At 39.5% G+C, this 19501-nt stretch overlaps 1 protein-coding gene across 1 annotated transcript; it reads right to left on the bottom strand.

The window, feature by feature from the left end:
- Positions 1–556: 556 nt before the first annotated feature.
- Positions 557–18302, bottom strand: LOC107590732 (G protein-activated inward rectifier potassium channel 4-like). The gene is made up of 4 exons (XM_016279643.1): positions 18160–18302; positions 5102–5184; positions 2016–2892; positions 557–573 (listed from the first exon to the last, which is right to left on the bottom strand). The coding sequence occupies exons 2-4, from the start codon at positions 5162–5164 to the stop codon at positions 557–559; spliced, it is 957 nt and encodes a 318-aa protein (XP_016135129.1). The 5' UTR covers positions 5165–5184; positions 18160–18302.
- Between the last annotated feature and the right edge of the window lie 1199 nt (positions 18303–19501).

Below are 19501 nucleotides of genomic sequence, written 5' to 3'. Positions count from 1 at the left end.
AAAGGCATAATTTACAAGGCTTTAGTAGATCAAATGCATCATAGCCCATAGTTATTGACATGTGCTTGCATATGCATTTCTCCTCAGTGGAAACTGGAAAACATTTCAAAGTGATAGGAAGGTTGAGGAGACTGCTGATATGTCATATGGCATCTAGGGCACAGAGCAAGCTTAGTGTAAGATAAAATTCTCTCCATTAGGTCCTTGGATGTTTCAGTCAGTAACAGTTGCATGTTTGTGGTACAAAAACCTCTGAATGTGCATTTTTTTTGCATTATATGTGAAGGTAAATTTCATCATAATGCTTTTCAACTTTTCTTTGTTGAGTCCTCATTGGTATTCACTGCAAAACAAGCACAAAACAGGATGCCTTCACAGGGAAGCATGTGTAATGAATTGGATTTAGATTAGCAGTGCAAGTTCTCTTTGGACAAATGCCCAATAAATAATCTGAATTGCAAACATTCACCTGAGATATCTGATAAACCATGGGAAATGTTTCAGCCTGGGAATGAATCTGCAATTAGTGTAGACACTTTAGACTATGAAGGCCTCTTTATTCCCTCAACAGCCCTGAGAATAAGGAGATCTACTCAAATCAATATCGCACACAGTGTGCTGCAAGGTCAACCAAACAGTAGCCGAGAATAATATATCTAGATAATCCATTCACTTTCATATATTCAGATGGCATATTTTCTGCTGAAGCACAGGTATCACACTAGTATCGGTTAACTTTGTACAGACATACATTTGTGCTTAAATGTATTTGCATTTGATTGTTAAGCAGACTATGGATTAGCAGTGCAAGTTCTCTTTGGACAAATGCCCAATAAATAATCTGAATTGCAAACATTCACCTGAGATATCTGATAAACCATGGGAAATGTTTCAGCCTGGGAATGAATCTGCAATTAGTGTAGACACTTTAGACTATGAAGGCCTCTTTATTCCCTCAACAGCCCTGAGAATAAGGAGATCTACTCAAATCAATATCGCACACAGTGCAAGGTCAACCAAACAGTAGCCGAGAATAATATATCTAGATAATCCATTCACTTTCATATATTCAGATGGCATATTTTCTGCTGAAGCACAGGTATCACACTAGTATCAGTTAACTTTGTACAGACATACATTTGTGCTTAAATGTATTTGCATTTGATTGTTAAGCAGACTATGACTAATTTTTAAGGTAATGGACTAAAAATTAGATGCAGATTGAACAAACTGTTACAGTAAATCAACATCAACGACATTATTAATAATCAATTTGAATGCCACAACACCCTGGGCTCTCTGTTGTATGGATTGTGTATTAGTCCAAATGTCTTGAGGTATAATACCAAAACTGTGCTCTCAAAGACATTTTAAAAGCAGTTTTCTCATTGAACTGCCTGACCGTTATTGAGTTTCACTGACCTGAGAACTGGAACAATGTTAATTTAAATGAAGAGTGGAAAAATAAACTTTTTTGCTCCAATAAGCTTTCCAAAGGATCCCCTCCAGCAGAGTGGAACATACCCAGAGTACTTTTATCACCTTTCACCTCTTTCCACAACTCCGGCCTGGATGGGTTTGCAAGGACATGGCTAGCCAGACAACAAGAGGCTCTCAAACCCACCTTGACTCATGTGTTGGAAATATAGCCTTAGCATCAATATTGAAACATTTATCTTCTTGTCAGTTCTTGAATGTTATTTTGTGTAGTCAGCATGCTTAGGGAAGTTATGACTCAGCACTGTCAGCAAATGAATAATGTGTTGCAGTTTTGTATATTTAAATGACTGACCTCTAAGTCGCTCGCTTACTGCAAAAAAATCATGGAAAATTCATTGAGGTCAACTGCTCTACAGAGCTTGGGAGTTAATGCGCAACTTGCTCCTTGAAGCCATTGCGAAAGACTGATAGTTTCTAGGGTTAATGCAAAGCTTCAAACTGTCATTTCTGATTCATGGAGACTATGACACTTTTTAGGTCAACAACTGAATTGCTTAATGTCAAGGAGAACATACCTGTAGCTTCGACCATGCCCTCCAAGATGACGACAATCTCAAACTCTTCCTTCTCCATCTGTGCCCGAGACATCTCCCAGAAAGGACTCTTCTCATTGATCTCGTGGGAGATAATGAGAGGCGATACCAGGAAGAGGCGATCGTCTCCTGTGTCAAAGCCAATGTTGATGTCCGTCTGGTTGAGCGGTATGAACTCGCCCTCCTTCGTCTGCTGTGAACGAATGAGCTTGGCACGGATTGACGCTTCCACAATGTGCGAATTCCGCAGGTCACCCACTCTGAACATCAGACACATCTTGCTGTCCCTCACCGAGATCACGGCCTTGTGGGAGAACATCAGCGTCTCTGCTCGGTTCTTGGGCTGCGAGATCTTTACGAACATGCAGCCCACCATCATGGCATTGACAATGGACCCCAAGATGGCCTGCACCAGTAGAAGTATAATCCCTTCTGGGCACTTCTCCGTGATGACACGATAGCCGTAGCCAATGGTGGTCTCGGTTTCGATGGAAAAGAGAAAAGCAGAGACAAAGCTGTTGAGGTTTTCAACACAAGGGGTCCAGCCCTCTTCATCTGCGTGTAGAAGATCTCCTCGTATTAGTGCAATAAGCCACCACAAAAACCCAAAGAAGAGCCAGTTGACAACGTAGACCAAGGTGAAAATGAAGAAACTGAGGCGCCAACGTAAGTCGACCAGTGTTGTAAAGAGGTCGCTGAGATAACGATAGGTCTCTTGAACGTTTCCGTGATGAACATTGCACTTGCCGTCTTTCTGTACGTAGCGCTGGCGGGGTTTCTTAACAGGATCAGAGATGAGGTGGGTGCGATCTGTGGGGATCTGTGCTTCCCTCAGGTGCTTGGGGAGTTTCTTCACCTGCTATAAGGAGGTAGAGAGATAAGTAACAAATTCTAATTTGCAATCTAATCCCATCAGAATCATTCAACATATTTTGCAAGCCAGATCAATAGCTCCCATCTGCCTCTTCTATCTCTTCACTAAGCTGCTGCAAGCCAGACAATGACAGTGTGGATGGCACAGTTGCCAACATCAAGCAGAGGTACGTTCACACTGTTCCCTTCTAACAATGGAAGTGCTCTGATATCTTCGCTACTGTTATGACATTGTCACAGTACGTCTCAGCACGTACAGAACATGCAGATTACTGCAACGTAAGAGTACTGGGGGCTTTTTCTTTTTTCAATTGCTGTTTTTTCCCTCCAATTACTCTCTATCTTGGCCCTAGTCCATTTCTGATTCCTTGTTCTACACCAGCTCCATGGGACACTTCCCCCATTACCTTCCTCTTCCCCATGGGACACTGGCAAGCCCAGATAAGAATCTTTGCCCCCTCCCAAGTCCATAACACAGTGTCCTCCACATGAGACAAGAACACATTGGCACGTTATCTTTCCATTTGTGGAAGATTGTGCTTGGTTGTTAATTGAAACGTGGTATTGTGTTAAAGTGGTGGCAGTCAATTATAGGCAAGCCTTAAAGTGCTTATGAGAAACTTGAGCACAAGGAGACCTCCTGCTGCGTACACACCTGAGGCCCCCTATTTTCTGTCAGTTAAAGCCAAATAATGTGCAAAAAATAAAAACCAATACTTTTTGTAAACATTGCAAACAAATATCCTCATCTACAGCCAATTTCCAGTATTTGGTATGCCTCCAAATTTTTTACTTCAAGTTAGCTATTATATTCAGTATTCCACATCATTCAAGTCATAAATATAAAAATGTCAAAATATGCATTTAGCATATATTAAATATGTTTAAATAAATTATTTCAATTTATACATTTAAATAAATTATACATAACATATTCACATTTATAAATATATAAGTATAGTATTTAGTTATTGCACAGCTCCCTGAAATACTTGACTGAGCATTGTGTCATCAGTTATTTTATATAATGAGCCTAACATAATTGTAAGGTCAAAAATGATCAAAGACTTCTGCTTTCCTGTCCCAAACCTATCTTCAGTAACAAAAGGGCCATTTGGCATTCCTGAAGGCACAGAGGTGCTGATAGTGATCAAAGCCTGTAGGCCAACATGTGTATACACCGGGGGTCTGCTAATTGTCACACCTTTTGCCCAGTGGGTGAAGTTATAATCTGCTGATTGGTCAGTTTGAATGTCTCACATTTGGTTTTTAGTCACATGGTCAAGGAAGGGATAAAAGAGGACTGTAACTGTTGCTCTGTCTCTTTCCTTGGCTGGCTCTTTGCTGCCTCTTTTCTTGGCTGGCTCTCTTCTTGGGTCTCTGCCCTCTCTCCCTCTTTTTCTTCCTCTCTCTATCTCTTTCTCTCAGGTAATATTTTACATGTTGGGTACAATTAACTATGCTTTACCATCCTTCATCTATTTTGTAACCAATTCAAGTGTAACCATAACAAAATATTGTTATTAAACCATTTCAATTATTAATTATGTGCTAACTAGTCTTGATTCAAGGTTCATCTTAAAGTGTTACCTATTGCAATACAATAGTCACACAATAGCAACGCTCTCCCACATATGTAGCTATTCTAACTGCGCTTATTTCCGTCGTTGGTATAAGTGGCAGTGGGTGGTAATAGACTAGAAATGTACAATTTTATACCATCGTGCTGATAACGTTTCTTTAGTCATTCGGCAATCCTACAGCCTGAACCACCGTAGGAAAACCATCCTTACATAATATATTGATCACTATACAATGTCCTGGCTGTCAATGAGGATGTAAGTAGAACACAGTAAGTAGAAATGTTTGATTAAAAAAATGGTATTTAAAGTTACAATTATTGTCTAAATTTCAGTTAAATAAGCACTTCACATCATCACCTATTGGTTTAGGGTTAGGGTTCCTTTAGTTTTAACCTCCCACATTATGATTTATTTGAAGGCCACTGTATTGAACTGCTGTTTTGATGGATTAATGATTACAAGATATTAAAAACATGAAATAAACACAATAAAATACATTTCTCATTTTTATTGTATATTCTAAATTCTCAAGTTTAGGTGGTCTATTCCATGGTTACGGTAAATATTCATTTAACATTACTGAAGTTGAAAGTGATAGTGGGGAATACTGACCTCTCTTGGAGTCACTCCTATCTCCATGTCGTGGTCCATGTGAACACGAGAATCTCCTGCCATCCTCAGCTTCGACTGCAAACCTGAAATAGAGATAAATAACACAAAATAATAACATAACCTAATTGCTATTACTTACTGTATAGCAAATAACCACGCTATGATTTTAAACATATTTTACTTTTAATGAGCAGGGAAAACTACTGAGTGCACCTTTAATGAATGCTCATTCAATGAACCTTGGGATTTACCACTCTAAGCCTTGATACATTACCCTTATCCCATTCAGATGGATAAACGTCATTACATGGATTTATTGTACCCTATAGGAATATTGAATGGTTTGGTTTAGGATTACCACTGTTTACAGAGTCACACGAGCAGACAAGGCACATTCAAAATCAGAGTAAATCTGATCAGCTAATGTCTCACCCTCTCTCAATTAGGTGAGCAAACATATTTATCGTGTCAATCGCCACGGGAAAAGCGGTTCAACCATGCCTGTCTGATTTTCTAATGGGCAAACAGAAAAACTAAACCTGACTGCTCAGGTTCTCACATTAAATAGAGTGTCATTTTAAATATGACATGACATGACTTCGAGATGGAACAAGTCGTACACACACGGACACCTTTGGGGGAACATCTTCGATGGTTACTTGAAGGATTAAATCAAAGCTCACAGGGGGGATGTACTTTCTGAGTGTGCGGATTGAGTTTAATTTGAGCATAAAACAGACTGGCAGTCTCAGCTGTTCCCTGCTCCCAAAAGACTAACTGCATCAGCACCATCACGCCATGAAAGCTGCTGCTGCTGTCTCCGTCATCCAGTCAAACTCTCCCTCATACACACAGAAGAAACGCCAACCTGGGTGAGCACCTCTGCATGCTCCTCGCTGCCTCCGAAAGCACACTATCTCCATTCTGACACATTTAGTGTTCACCTGTCAAATCTATCGAGCCGGACACTGAGCAGATAGGGCCTGAATAGAAAGTACTGCTGTAGCGTAGGCCCGGTTTCAAAACCTTCTGAGCTGTCTTGCTGTTTACAGCATCCAAACTGAAATGGAACCTCATAAGTAACCGATTTGGAAAGGTATAGTTAGGGCAGCAACTCTGTGTTAAACAAATAGCCTCGAGTCTGCTGTTAGCATGTCGCTAAGCTGACAGTATGACGAGCATAAAAATAGAGACACACAAATATACCAGAATTGGAAATAGTCAATTTTCATTAAAATTTTAACTATTTTATTGAAACTTTTCTGCATTTAGAAGAGTGGCAATAGCTGGAGTTTATCAACTCTTGACAAATAAAATAAAATATAAATGATTTTTAAAAATACAATTCAATTTAAAAATAATGTAAAACTAAATGTTGATGGTGCCTTATCAGGATCCCTACATGCCCTTGATTTTGGAGCAGGGCTGTAGGCTTACTGTACCTATGTTTTGTTTCCATTAACAAACTCTCTTTGTTATGGAAAACTGGATTTTGGTTAGTTTAACTTCCAGATGTTATGTCATGGTGCATTAAGCAATGATTCAGCTCCAGATCTTGGTCACTCCCACACTGCACCTGTGCTCCTGTGTGTAATGTCACACAGCTTCACCTATGCTAATCGCTTACATAAGGTGCCTAATGACAGTGAAAAACGCCCAACAGCCCATCTGCAAGTCATGCTAGCCATGTGCACTCCCTAATTTAAGTTTAGAATAACAGTTAAATAACTTTCAGACAAATAATGGCGGATTCTCCTCTGAAATATAGAGTGTGTAAAAGAAAGAGAGTGAAAACCAGAAAGAGAAAGTACAGCCTATTTAGGGGGATATTTTACAAATCCCCCACTGGTTTTTCCGAAGGAGACCTTAAAATAGGTATTGATCAGCTAGGAGAGTAAATCAATGTAGAGTAATCAGGTGAACTGATGAACTCCGGGAGCAAATTACCACAAATGCTGGTACATATTTCCCTTCCATGCCTTGTAATGGCTACACACATTTTCAGCGCAGAGAAAATAACCCTCACGGTGGGGAAATTAGATAATCAGCGCCGTGTAGAGCTAAACACACAAAACCTGGCGCTGTATTGGGCAACAGCTGATCTCTGATTAATTAGTGCATCCTAGAAAGAATCCCTGTTGCAAAACAGCTAAAATCAGTTTGTCAACAACAGTAGTGAACATTTTACAGGAATTGGAGGCCGGCCTCACTGGAGATTTGAGTCCTTTGTTTGACCCTCATTCTTATTTGTCTAATTCTACTCTACTGCAGTGACATCACTCATCCCTATTTGCACGGCCCTGCTTGCGCGCAGATGGCACGTCAGAGCCGCCATCCACTCAGGAATACAGTGTTGACTGACAGGTCTGCAGTGAAAGGGCACACTGACGTGACCCGCATCCGAGATGCACATGGAGAATACATCACAGACAGACGGCAGGCCTCCACAATGTCCCCTCCTCTGCCATTTCCACATTTTATGACAAAACGGTCCCTGTGCAACTCCATATGACTTTGCTCTGGCTTGGCTTGGCTCGGCTCACCTCACCGGTGTGCAACCATCAGAGTCTGTTCCCTCATGCTTATCTTGCTATTCAGAAGATGTAACAAGCATTTAGAGTAGCATGCTTTTTGTGGTTTTGGAGTCTGGTTGCAAGCCAGACAGGGGACACAACAGAGAGAGAGAGAGATGCTTATATTCAATGATTCTGGTTTTGGTTCCTCAACAGTTTTTTCAATGATTCCATAAATTCTTTTGAGTAAGAAATGTTTGGGGGAAATGCATAATAAATAAATGTAAAACAATATAAATTATGCACTATAAATTGTGTAAATTATGCATTTATTTTATTGACTTTTAACAGCATACATGCATACAAATAAATGCACCCTAATAATAAATAGGAAGTGGATAAAACTAAAAAGAGACAAAGATGATAAATAATTCTAAGCAATGGTAACATTTAATTAATTTAGTTTTATAAAATACTAATAACAAAAATTGTAATGCATAATGCACTGAGTTTTATGAGCCTTAAGTACAACACATTTGAGTGCTGTGCACCTACATATTTAATACATTCAATAAAAAGAACCGAATCACAAGAGTCATTCATTTGTGAATCAGTGCTGGGGATTTGTTTTTCTCTAAAAATAACCAATTCATATGAGTAATTTGTTAAAGAATCAGACTACACTGAGAACTGACTCATAAGAGTCAAACACTCGGGTGACTTACAGTACTGCGCTCTAAGTTTTTTGACTCACTAAAAAGAACCGACTGAATCATTTGTTCGGGAATCATACTTTCAGCATGACTCAATAGTGGTAATCAGTCGAGTATTCTTATACGGTGTGCTGTCTGAATGAATGGATCAATGCATGCATGAGAATTGTTAACAGAACATAATTCTGGCACAAGATATTTTAATGGTGGAGAATGCGGGCATCAAGTTTTTACATTATAGTGTGGCTGTCAGACTGCTTTAATTGGACTGCAAAAATGCTACTGTATAATTTGTCAACATCAGCCTCTTTTCACAGTGAAAGGTGATCTCTTTCCCAAGAGTAAGACACCACAGGCGTGCACTTGTATCAATACTAATTAGTGTTTCAATGGTACGGTTTTGCTTGAAGGATTCAGCTGCTGTCGGAGTTCCTCGCTCATGCTCTCACCCCTACATCATAGCCTCTTAGAGCAGATCAGCGCAACGATCAGGGAGACACTTCATTTGCTAGACCTGCGGATTTCTCATCAGACTGCAGAGCTGTTAACCCCCCCCCCCCAAACAAATAGGAACAGCTGGTTTATCGCAAAGAGAGACATTTCTTGCAATGTCTGGGGAATGACCCATGTGTTTTGTCAACACACTGCAGTACCAGTGATGTCCAACAACCCGATCTACTCAAACACATGGGAGAGTAATGACTGGTGGGGGAGGAATAGAGCTCACGCTGCAGCAATGCATTTTACTACTCAGAAACGAGTCCATTCATTCATGTACTGCAGTCAGGGTCGCGATTTTCGCTCTCTTCCCTTTTTCTTTTGTAGGAGTAAGCAATTCTGAAGAGTCATCAAAACAAAGTGAACAAGCCAGACTTTTGAATGGAGAAAACATACTGTAGTAGAAAGCTTTCTCCTTAGACTTTCCACCTTAGCAGTTCTGCACACAGCCAATGCAGTGTTCACTGCTGCCTACACTCTGAACAAGGACTTCTGTAGAAGCTGAAATGTTAAAAATAAATAGTTAATTTGGAATGCCCTGCAGCATCATGGTGAATATATAATAAACTGTATGTGTCTTTTTCATTGATGCCACTGTTTTTACAGGGCATTAAACTAACATTTTGCCACACCTGCCAATGGCTTCAGACTTGAGAAAATTTACCATCCATAAATATTTTTTTTTACTAGCCATGAAACTGCATGTGCATTATTTGAATAAAAACAGGCAGGACACACTGGGGAAACACATTTAATTGGAATTAGTAGTAGTAGTAGTAGTGATAGTAGTATTATAGAAATCAAAATTATTATTATCATTAGTTACTGGGCAACTGTCATGTAACTGTTTCATCTCTACTAGTCAACACTGATTTTTACTCACATTTGGCACTTGGGAAGCATTAAATTTTGGCCCTGGTTTTACACCTGTGAACAACTGCAAAAAGCACACCTGGAAATAATTAAGCTGAATAAAAATCCGGACCCATCACTCACTCTCACCACATTTATTTGAGCTAAATTTCATGTGCAATGCTTGATGGGTAAATTTCCCTCTGCACTCTCTATGAAATACCAACCAACACTCTTTACTGAGTCGTTTACATATGTACTTTACATATACACTTTCTACTTAAAGGCATAGCTCAGCGAAGAATGTAAAAGCTGTCAAAATTTACTCTTCCTCATGTCCTTCAAAACCCACATGATTTACTTTATTCTGCTTAACATAAAATGAAAGATTTTGAAGGCAGTTCCCTATGTTTTTCCATGCAATTACCATGAACGGGAACTGAAGCTGTCAAGCTTTAAAAGGGCACCATGAAAGTATTATAAACGTCGTCCAATTGACTTGTGTGCTGTAAGTTTCCAAGTTTTCAAAATAAAAAAAGATAAGTGTATTTGGAACAGACTAAGGGCCAGATTTATTAAACAGGGCAAAGTAGTGCGAAAGCGCAATTCCAAAACAGTGCCGATGGGCGTGGAAATGTCTGCGGGTGATTTACTGTCAATGTGCAAATTAAAGAACACAGACGCAACATCTAATTTCCATTATGACCAACGCTATCTACCAAGCGTAGCGCAAATTAGTGTAAAAATATGTTCGGATTCGGATAATAAATTTGGATTCTACCAGGCGCTCTCTGTTCTCTGCGGTGCCTCCTCTTAGCAACAACAAATGCAGTCATTTCCAGTGCAATATCGTTGAAGACATGCTTTTTTCGGTGTTAAACAATGGCTTAAATACCAGTAATTTGACAAGCGGAAACGTTAGTAAATCACGTTGCGTGATTCATTTTAATACTCTCCTCCCATAAATTTTGCGTCTCAAAGAAAAACTGCTAGAAATGCATATTCAATAAGATCAGGTGCAAAAATAACTGTCCACGCTTTTTCAGCAATAATTCTTCACTGCACATTTTAGTAAATTTAGTAAATCTTGACAGTACTATTTTAACGCCAAAAGACGGTTTGCGCTGGCACAAGCTCTTAGTAAATCTGGCCCCAAGTCATTATTTAGTGTAAAATATAGTACACAAGCCAGGGACAACTTTTATGATACTTTTTCACCCTTGTAAAGTTTGACAGCATTCGTTTTAGTTGCAAGTAAAAGGACAACAGCACAATTTTCTGCATTCAACAGAAAAAAATAAAGCCATACGTATAAGGAATGCCATGTGGGTGAATAAATCATGATACAGTGTATATTTTTGTGTGCACTATACCTAACAAACTAGAGGGAACTTCAGGTGCTTTGTGACAATTAAATCACAATATATAAAGTTGAAATAAATGAATTGAACCTGAAACAGAAAAATTAAACATTTTGTTTTTTTACCTGCATGTCGTGTTACCATTAATGGAAATCAGAGAACCGCAAACATTCAATCAAAGTATTAGGGTCTACTTATGAGAGATTGGAATATACAGTACCCTCCGTTTGGACACTTCGTCAATGTCATCGCTGCAGCATCGTCTCCAGTGAGTGTGAATGTGTGCGGACGTGCATGCACGCACAGCGGAGAGAGCTGTATCTGAAACTGTTATGACACTTTGAGGTCAGTCGGGGCAAATGAGTTAAAATGCCCCTGGAACGAACAGCATCCAGCGCGGCTCGATGCCAACACTGCATTCACTCGCCTGCATGTGTGTTCAGGCGTGAAAATGTGTATGAGCGTCCCTATCACTCTGAATGACACCAAGCCTTCAAGTAGACATCCTGTCCACACTAAGGACAATTAGCCTAATGAAAGCAGTGCGTCTCGTCCTATCAGTGACAGGAATAGCAGCGGCTGAAACTAAGCCGGCCGCTGTCTTTGGAGCGCTGGCGCCGTGACAGCGACCTTCCTTGCAGTCCTACACCAACACAAGTGATGCTTCAGGAAGTTCAGATGGACGGCCAAATCACACCCACTCCTGAAGGCTTTATAGGGTGTGTGTTAATGCATACATCTCTGGTCCAGTGACACTCACTCAAGAGCGCTAACAAGGCCGTGCACTCTAGGCGGTCCTTACTGGATGTGTGTGTGTTTGCAGGGGGTGGGTTGTGTTAAGTAGAGAACAGGCTCTTCAACACTCTCTCCTGTGTTTATCAGATGGCCTGTCAGCTCCCTGAAGTGATTTGCAGCATTGAGTCTGCCAAAGCGAGCGCCACGTCGAACTGCCCTAATTAGCATTCCGGAATCACTGAATCACTGCCTCAACATGACCGCTTAAAACACCTTAACTTGGGGTCTGTCAATAAAGCGGAGCACAAACAGAAAATGCTAAATCCTTTTTCTTTGGGGGACACTTATAATCCAGTCATAATGGACTCTGATCTCTGGGGAATCTCTGGGAATAATCAAAATGTCAGCACACGGGAGATGATGATGATTGGCGCAGGAGAATTGAGCGCTTTCACTTGCAGGCAGATCCTCCTGAAGACAGGCCATCTGTTCGGCACAAACACACTGTAAATCTGAGTTCACTATACTGGAAATTAAAACCCTTTTTCTCTAAATTGAGCAAGGAGGTCTGAGATACCTATAATATGCCATCCATTTGCATTTTCATTCATGGGTCAACAACAAACAAGCGTGTCTACAATAAAGGAAAAATTCAGACTATACAATAAGGATCTATTTGTTAACATTGGCCAACTACAATAGTTAACATGAACTAACAATGAAAAATAATTCCATTAAGCAACATCAGAGAACCATAAACATGTGAATGTGTTGTTAAATTACTGAAATATTAAATTACTGATTCATTAGTTTACTACTATAGTTAACATAAACTAAACATTTTTTTTTTAATAATAATTATAAAGTTGCACATTAACTAATAATAACTAAGGGGAACTTATTGTAAAGTGTTACTGATTTTATTTATTTATTTTACTCACTGTACACTAAAGGTTAAATATATATTTAGAATAAAAAAACATACATTTTAATTTATAAATTAAATTTATTTTGTAATTAAATTACGTAATCCCATTACATGTAAATAGTTACTCCCCAACACTGATCGCTACACTATTGAAAAGAGACAATGGAGCTTATGCTAATGGACCTAATGTGATTGCACTGTAAGAAGCTTATTGACCTTGACACACTATTTGCATTTTGTTGCACCACGTAACTTTGAAAATGTTTGCACATATTTACAAGCAGTTTTGGAAAAAAAAATAGATCAAACTCATCTGAACAAATACAATTCAGTCGTGGTTGCTTGACTGACACAGGAGGTATGCAAGCAGAATTGCCAAAAGTACTTAAGACACTTTTAAGTAATGAAAAAGGCCAGGTGGAATGATTCTCTTCTGTCTTTGAAAGCATCACAGAACAAAAGTCTGACATTTCTACTATTGCAGCAGTGACCTGAGTTTATAGTGCTGCATCGGTCTGACATTGATCACCTTCTTGACTTCTGAATGACAGATGCAAACTCTCTCTCTCACACACACACACACACACTGCAGTTTTTCACATTTCTTGTCTCTTTGCTGAACAGCCAAAGACATCCTATTTATTGCAGTGACTGGATGCTACTAAAACAAAGCAGCTGGCAAACTTTTGATGGTGTTTTTTGTAATATTTCTCCAAGCACATTCTTTCATGCTTATAAATCAACAAATGCCATATTTAGCAAAGGCGCGAGCTTGTTTTCTTTCAGATAAACATCAGATGCTCTCTGATTTGTTTGCATAAGTGTGCCGGTGGCACTGTGTGTATGCCTCTCAACGCAAAAGCAAGGCCTGAATGTAACTACAAATCTGCCATTTAGCCATGCCTCTCGTTCCTTCATCTTCCCTTTTCATTATCTGTTATGTTGGCTTTTATTGCACACTGTCAGTTACACACAGACTTCCGCACACACGGCCCGTAAGGCCTGCTGTGTTTATGAGGCAGAAGGTGAAGGGATGATTGTCCGTTGCAGCGTGTGTTTTACGAGTGCTGGTTTAAAGGATGTGGCAGTATTACTTCCCACTGTGTTGCTAGTGCCAGCTCTATATGTCACAGAACGGTGGCCGCGTTTGGTGACAGGCTGGAGAGTAAAAAGAAGATCTACATTCAAATGTGATGCTGCGTTCACGTGTTTGAGAATTACCATGACTCAGGGATTCAACGCTGAGCTCTTCACATCCTTAGATTCACAAATGATTTGTTTCTATGGCAACACCGAAAGGCTTCAAAATACCTAATCACTCAATTAATTATCTGTAAACGAATACCTATTCCATTGCGAAATATTAAAGAACAAACAAAGTGTACAAGCAGTGGTTATAATACCTTTAACTGTTGGAGCCGCAGTCGTTTGAGTGTTTTACATGCAAATCCAAGTTGACATGTCTGACAGAGATGTTCATGGTTAATATCCATAAACTCGGGATTTCTGTAAATGTATTTGAACTTAGCAAAGCTGTTTTTTTTATGGGTTATATATTATTTTATTTTGTAATGTCTTAAACGTCTAGTTCCTTGCTTTTAGTTCCTGGTTTCCTTTCCTTGTGTGTTCTAGTCTTGCCATTGGTTAATGTGTCTTCATAAGTCTTGTCTTGTGATTGGTTCATGTTTAATAGTCTTGTTAGTTTGTATATACAGTATAACGCTCATGTCTGCTGTGTACTGACTATGGTTGTGTTTCTGTGGCTTTTCTGATTGTCTTTATGTTTGTGTAGTTCTTAAGTATTTAATGTATTATCAAGATGTTTTCTTGTTCTTGTTTTTTTAATCACAACATCACAATTAGGCAGAAGTAAATAAAACATACATCAGAGTGAATATTAAATTATTTCACTATTTTGGCTTGAGTGCCAATTTTTTTTCCATGTCTCTGAGTAATATTTGCTAAAATTCTCAAACACTAGCAAAATATCCCAGGTGTGATTTTTTCCCCATCCTAATCAAAATATAGGCAAAACATTGTTTTGGCAATATTGCTGGTAGTAAGTAAGTAAGTAAATAAAAAAAATAAAAAAAGAAATAAGAGGAATTTATAGTATTTTTTGTTTATAGAATGTGTTTATCTTCAATAACAATGTCCACCTTTTTAATCTTTGTAATATCTCATTAACAATAGGTAGTTCCTCAATGACATCATCTTTCAGGAAGTGACATCAGCTGATGGGAAAACAACAGAACAAACATTAGTAAGTGTAATTAATTATGAATTATGTGATTTATAGTGATATTAGTAGGTATAACTGGGAAAAAAAATCTGTTCAGTTAGATTCTTTTTTCAAAGCAATATTACAAATATTATTTTTGACTGTTAACTTTAGTTCTTTATTTACATGGTTAGACATCCTGTTTTTCCTCACCATTGTTTAAATATAAAGCTAAAAAAAACTTGAATTATTTTACAGCTTAACAACATAGTTTAATATTTAAAAAATAAAAATGTTATTAATATATTAATATTAAAAATGTTTAAAGTGTAAAGTATACAGCATAACATGAATGACCAGCATAATATTTAATCTCAGACCTGTCCTATAAACTGCTAGATACATACTTTCAAAGCATACAGATCAATGCAGCAGGAAGTAGAATTTCTCTCAAACCGCAGCTGACATGACAATACTCTGAATGTATTAGACTGAAGTTTTATCTAATTACAACCAAGCAGATGGATTGCGCTCGAGGACTTTTCAGCTTGGATCTTACCTAACACAATACAAATGGAACACGCACTTCGGGAGCAAATGAGGTGCAACTTACTTCCATCTGATGCACGTCCACACGCACATCCACACAAACACAGTTATGTGTGCACATATACATTTCTTTCAAGGTAACCCACTATCAAATTATGTGAGAGGACTTCACATCATGAGATCAACTAATCATTGAGTTTTCAAAAACCATTAGCCTACAGAATTATTGCTTGTGCCAAATCATGACTTCTGCTGCACAACAAGGCCTGCATGGGTTGTCTATGCTCGCTTTGCTTAATATGTCCAGTGCTTAAGTAATAGCTCACCCAACATTTAAAATTATGTCATCATGTCAACCTTCTGTCATTCCAAAATCAAAATATATATATGAACTAATTTATTTTATGGAACACCAGTTGAAACATTTAAAGACTGTACTGGTCGCTCTTGTCCATGCAATTACAATGATTAAATCTTAAAAAAGAACACAAAAGCATAATATAAACAGTCCATATGACACGTGTACAGTATTCTGAAGTCATTCAGTAACTCTGTGTAAGTAACAAAATAACGTTTAATTCCACATTTCTTGTAATTTTATTGACAATAGCAACAACAGCCTTCTAAATTTCTCCTTTTGAATTCCATGGAAGCATTAAAGTTTGAGGGAGTAAATGCATTTTGGCTAAAAGATCCTTTTAGTAATTCACAATGGTTCATAATTTCTGTTGCTCCATGTTATAGACTTGGCAGTAAGTAATTGAGAAAGGCCTTTTGGTGTGACGCAGCTGTTTTGCTCAGAGTTAAGGGAATTGTCATGAAGTTAATGGGGTCAAAGGTCACATCATCAGAATCAACTGTGCGTGGCGACCAGAGATTTTAATGACATGTATATTCTGATAAACACTGACAATTCTGCAAACCATGGGTTGTCTATGCTCGCTTTGCTTAATATGTCCAGTGCTTAAGTAATAGCTCACCCAACATTTAAAATTATGTCATCATGTCAACCTTCTGTCATTCCAAAATCAAAATATATATATGAACTAATTTATTTTATGGAACACCAGTTGAAACATTTAAAGACTGTACTGGTCGCTCTTGTCCATGCAATTACAATGATTAAATCTTAAAAAAGAACACAAAAGCATAATATAAACAGTCCATATGACACGTGTACAGTATTCTGAAGTCATTCAGTAACTCTGTGTAAGTAACAAAATAACGTTTAATTCCACATTTCTTGTAATTTTATTGACAATAGCAACAACAGCCTTCTAAATTTCTCCTTTTGAATTCCATGGAAGCATTAAAGTTTGAGGAAGTAAATGCATTTTGGCTAAAAGATCCTTTTAGTAATTCACAATGGTTCATAATTTCTGTTGCTCCATGTTATAGACTTGGCAGTAAGTAATTGAGAAAGGCCTTTTGGTGTGACGCAGCTGTTTTGCTGAGTTAAGGGAATTGTCATGAAGTTAATGGGGTCAAAGGTCACATCATCAGAATCAACTGTGCGTGGCGACCAGAAACTTTAATGACATGTATATTCTAATAAACACTGACAGTTCTGCAAATGGATTAGGCTGAATGCTTCTTATGTTTGCCTGCATTTAGATGCTTAGATGTGTGTGGGGGTCAGGCTTTGCCTGTATTGTAGGAAACAAATATCCCCACAAGGATAGTAAAACCTGAAATCACCTCTATTGTGATTAACAGCCAACGATCCCCAAGAGGAAAACAGCTCAATAAACATACTACATAATATCTTAGGGAAAATCTAAAAGGCTGAGAATTTACGTTAAGCATAGGGTTAGAGGATGCAAAATATCATTGACTCAGTATTGTGAATGCATTTGCATACTGTTGTGTTTTAGTGGCAATTGCATGTATATTTAAACATGACATGACTGTAGGTAAAGTGAAACTGTACAGCACATATCTCACATTTGCTATTACGTATGCAAGCTGCAAGCAAACTCTATGAAAAATTCACAATCTCACACTCATTCCCTCTCCTTGAAGCGATGATCAAGCTGTCTTTTAGTATCTTACCCTTTATCGAGCAGCCGCTGCTTTGTTCCCTGATTTCAGCACAGAGTTATCTGGAGACTCAAAGTGTGACAGGACCAGAGAGGCTAGGAGGAGGAAAATCTCTCTATGTGAGCAGTTTGTAGCTGCAGCCCCAGATGAGAGAACTAATACCCCTATAACGAAGAATCAGAGAGAATCGATACGACGGCCATCAACACCAGCGACTTTCCTCTCTGAAAGTGTGCACCCAACACCATTTGGTTACCGCAGATGCATCTCCACGTGAAAGCACGTGCAAACTCTCTCTTGCACACACGTGCATGCACACACATGCAACCGGCAGACTTGCAAAACTCCTGCAATGCACTAAAACACGTGTCCCCAGGAACGCTGGCAAAAACGCCACCTTACATGCTGAAAGGCATTTTAGATCCATGGCATCCTGGACAAGGAGCAGACGCTCGCCGTCTCAATGGGACAAGGGTCGCCTACGGGGTAATCCTGTGATCCCCACCGGCTCTCTGTCCCTCTCAGCATGCTCCTTCTCAAGAGGGACGGATGATATTAAGACCCATTCAATAGTGACCGTGTGACACAATCGCACTCAGCCGGGTAACAGATATTCTAGCTCCCGTTCCTCCCACTCGTCTGACTTACCTTCATTCGAGCGCAGAGGTAGCTGTGCAGTGTCAAGGGAAGCATGTTAGGGCAGCTGCGCTCTGTTCTGACTCCAGCTCTGATGTGCTCATCTCAACTGCCTCACTGCCTCGGCTCACACAGCGCTCCACCACCTCCTTACCTCGCTCTCCTGGAGGATGCGAGTGAGAGAAAGAGAGAGAGGGAGGGATGTGAAAGTGAGCATGAGAGGATGTTTCCTCCCCCTCAGCCCCCTGCTCCTCCATCTCCCCTCGCAGGATTTGTCCTTTCTGTACTTGCGTGTGCGTGGAAGCATCCTAGCGCACAACGAGTTGGATTCTGCGGGCTGAGGTTTACGCAACTGCGCAAAAAGACTCGACGAGAGAGAGAAGGAATCCTACTAGACGTGCTGGATAATCAATTTCTCTCATTCTTTAGCTAAAGAACAGCCTGGGGGTGAGATACACCACAGTGCAGTAGGAAAACTGGAAGATACTGTATGTACAGAAGCAGAGAGGAGGCGCAAGGGACTGAGCAAAATAAAGTTGGAAATTTGCTTCTCACCCCTCTGCAAGGTCGTCAGAACGGCAAGCAGATGTTTCGGGAGCACTATATCAAGGTTAAATATGTGGCCGTCTACCCACACACCTCCAACATGCGAATATACTCTGATTTATGACTTTGCTGTCTCCCCACACACAGACGCACGCAGTCGCACATGTCGTAATACACATCATCTGCCCAACGGCAGTAGATTCTGTGACTTCTATTGGATCTGTTGACTCCCAGCCCACATTTCAGTGTAGGCACGATATGGAATTGAGTTTTGAGCCACACATGGGATTCATATCAGTTAATTGTCCCTTGTCAGACTCTATAAGAGATTCATATGGGCTAATTCAGATAGGGCCGACATGGAAACCCATTTGGGGCCCAAACCTTAAGCCTAAATTGTGCCTACTTTGAACCCACCATGAAATGTTGGTTGAGAATGTCATACCAACAAGTCCAGTATTAGATCATGGTGGGCACTGGTGTACGGGGCATCATAATGATGCAGGCAGCCCCAAAACTTATGCGTGGCCCCCCTCTTGAATTATCATCCATCCACCCTTGACAAGGAGCATGCTGAGAGGGATTGTGGGGACCACGGGATTATCCCATCAGCGACCCCTGTCCAACTGAGATGACAAGCATCTGCTCCTTATCCACAATGCTATGGATCTAAAATGCCTTCCAACATGCAAATAAACTCTGATTTATGACTCTGCAGTCTCCCACACACAAATGCACACAGTCGCACATGTCGTAATACACAGCATCTGCCCAACTGCAGTAGATTCTATGGCTTCTATTGGATCAT

Source organism: Sinocyclocheilus grahami, unplaced genomic scaffold, assembly GCF_001515645.1.
Source record: "Sinocyclocheilus grahami isolate Dianchi unplaced genomic scaffold, SAMN03320097.WGS_v1.1 scaffold132.1, whole genome shotgun sequence".
In the NCBI taxonomy this organism is placed as follows: Eukaryota; Metazoa; Chordata; class Actinopteri; order Cypriniformes; family Cyprinidae; genus Sinocyclocheilus; species Sinocyclocheilus grahami.
The sequence above is the reverse complement of the archived record's forward strand: the minus strand, read 5'-3'. Positions and strand labels throughout refer to the sequence as shown.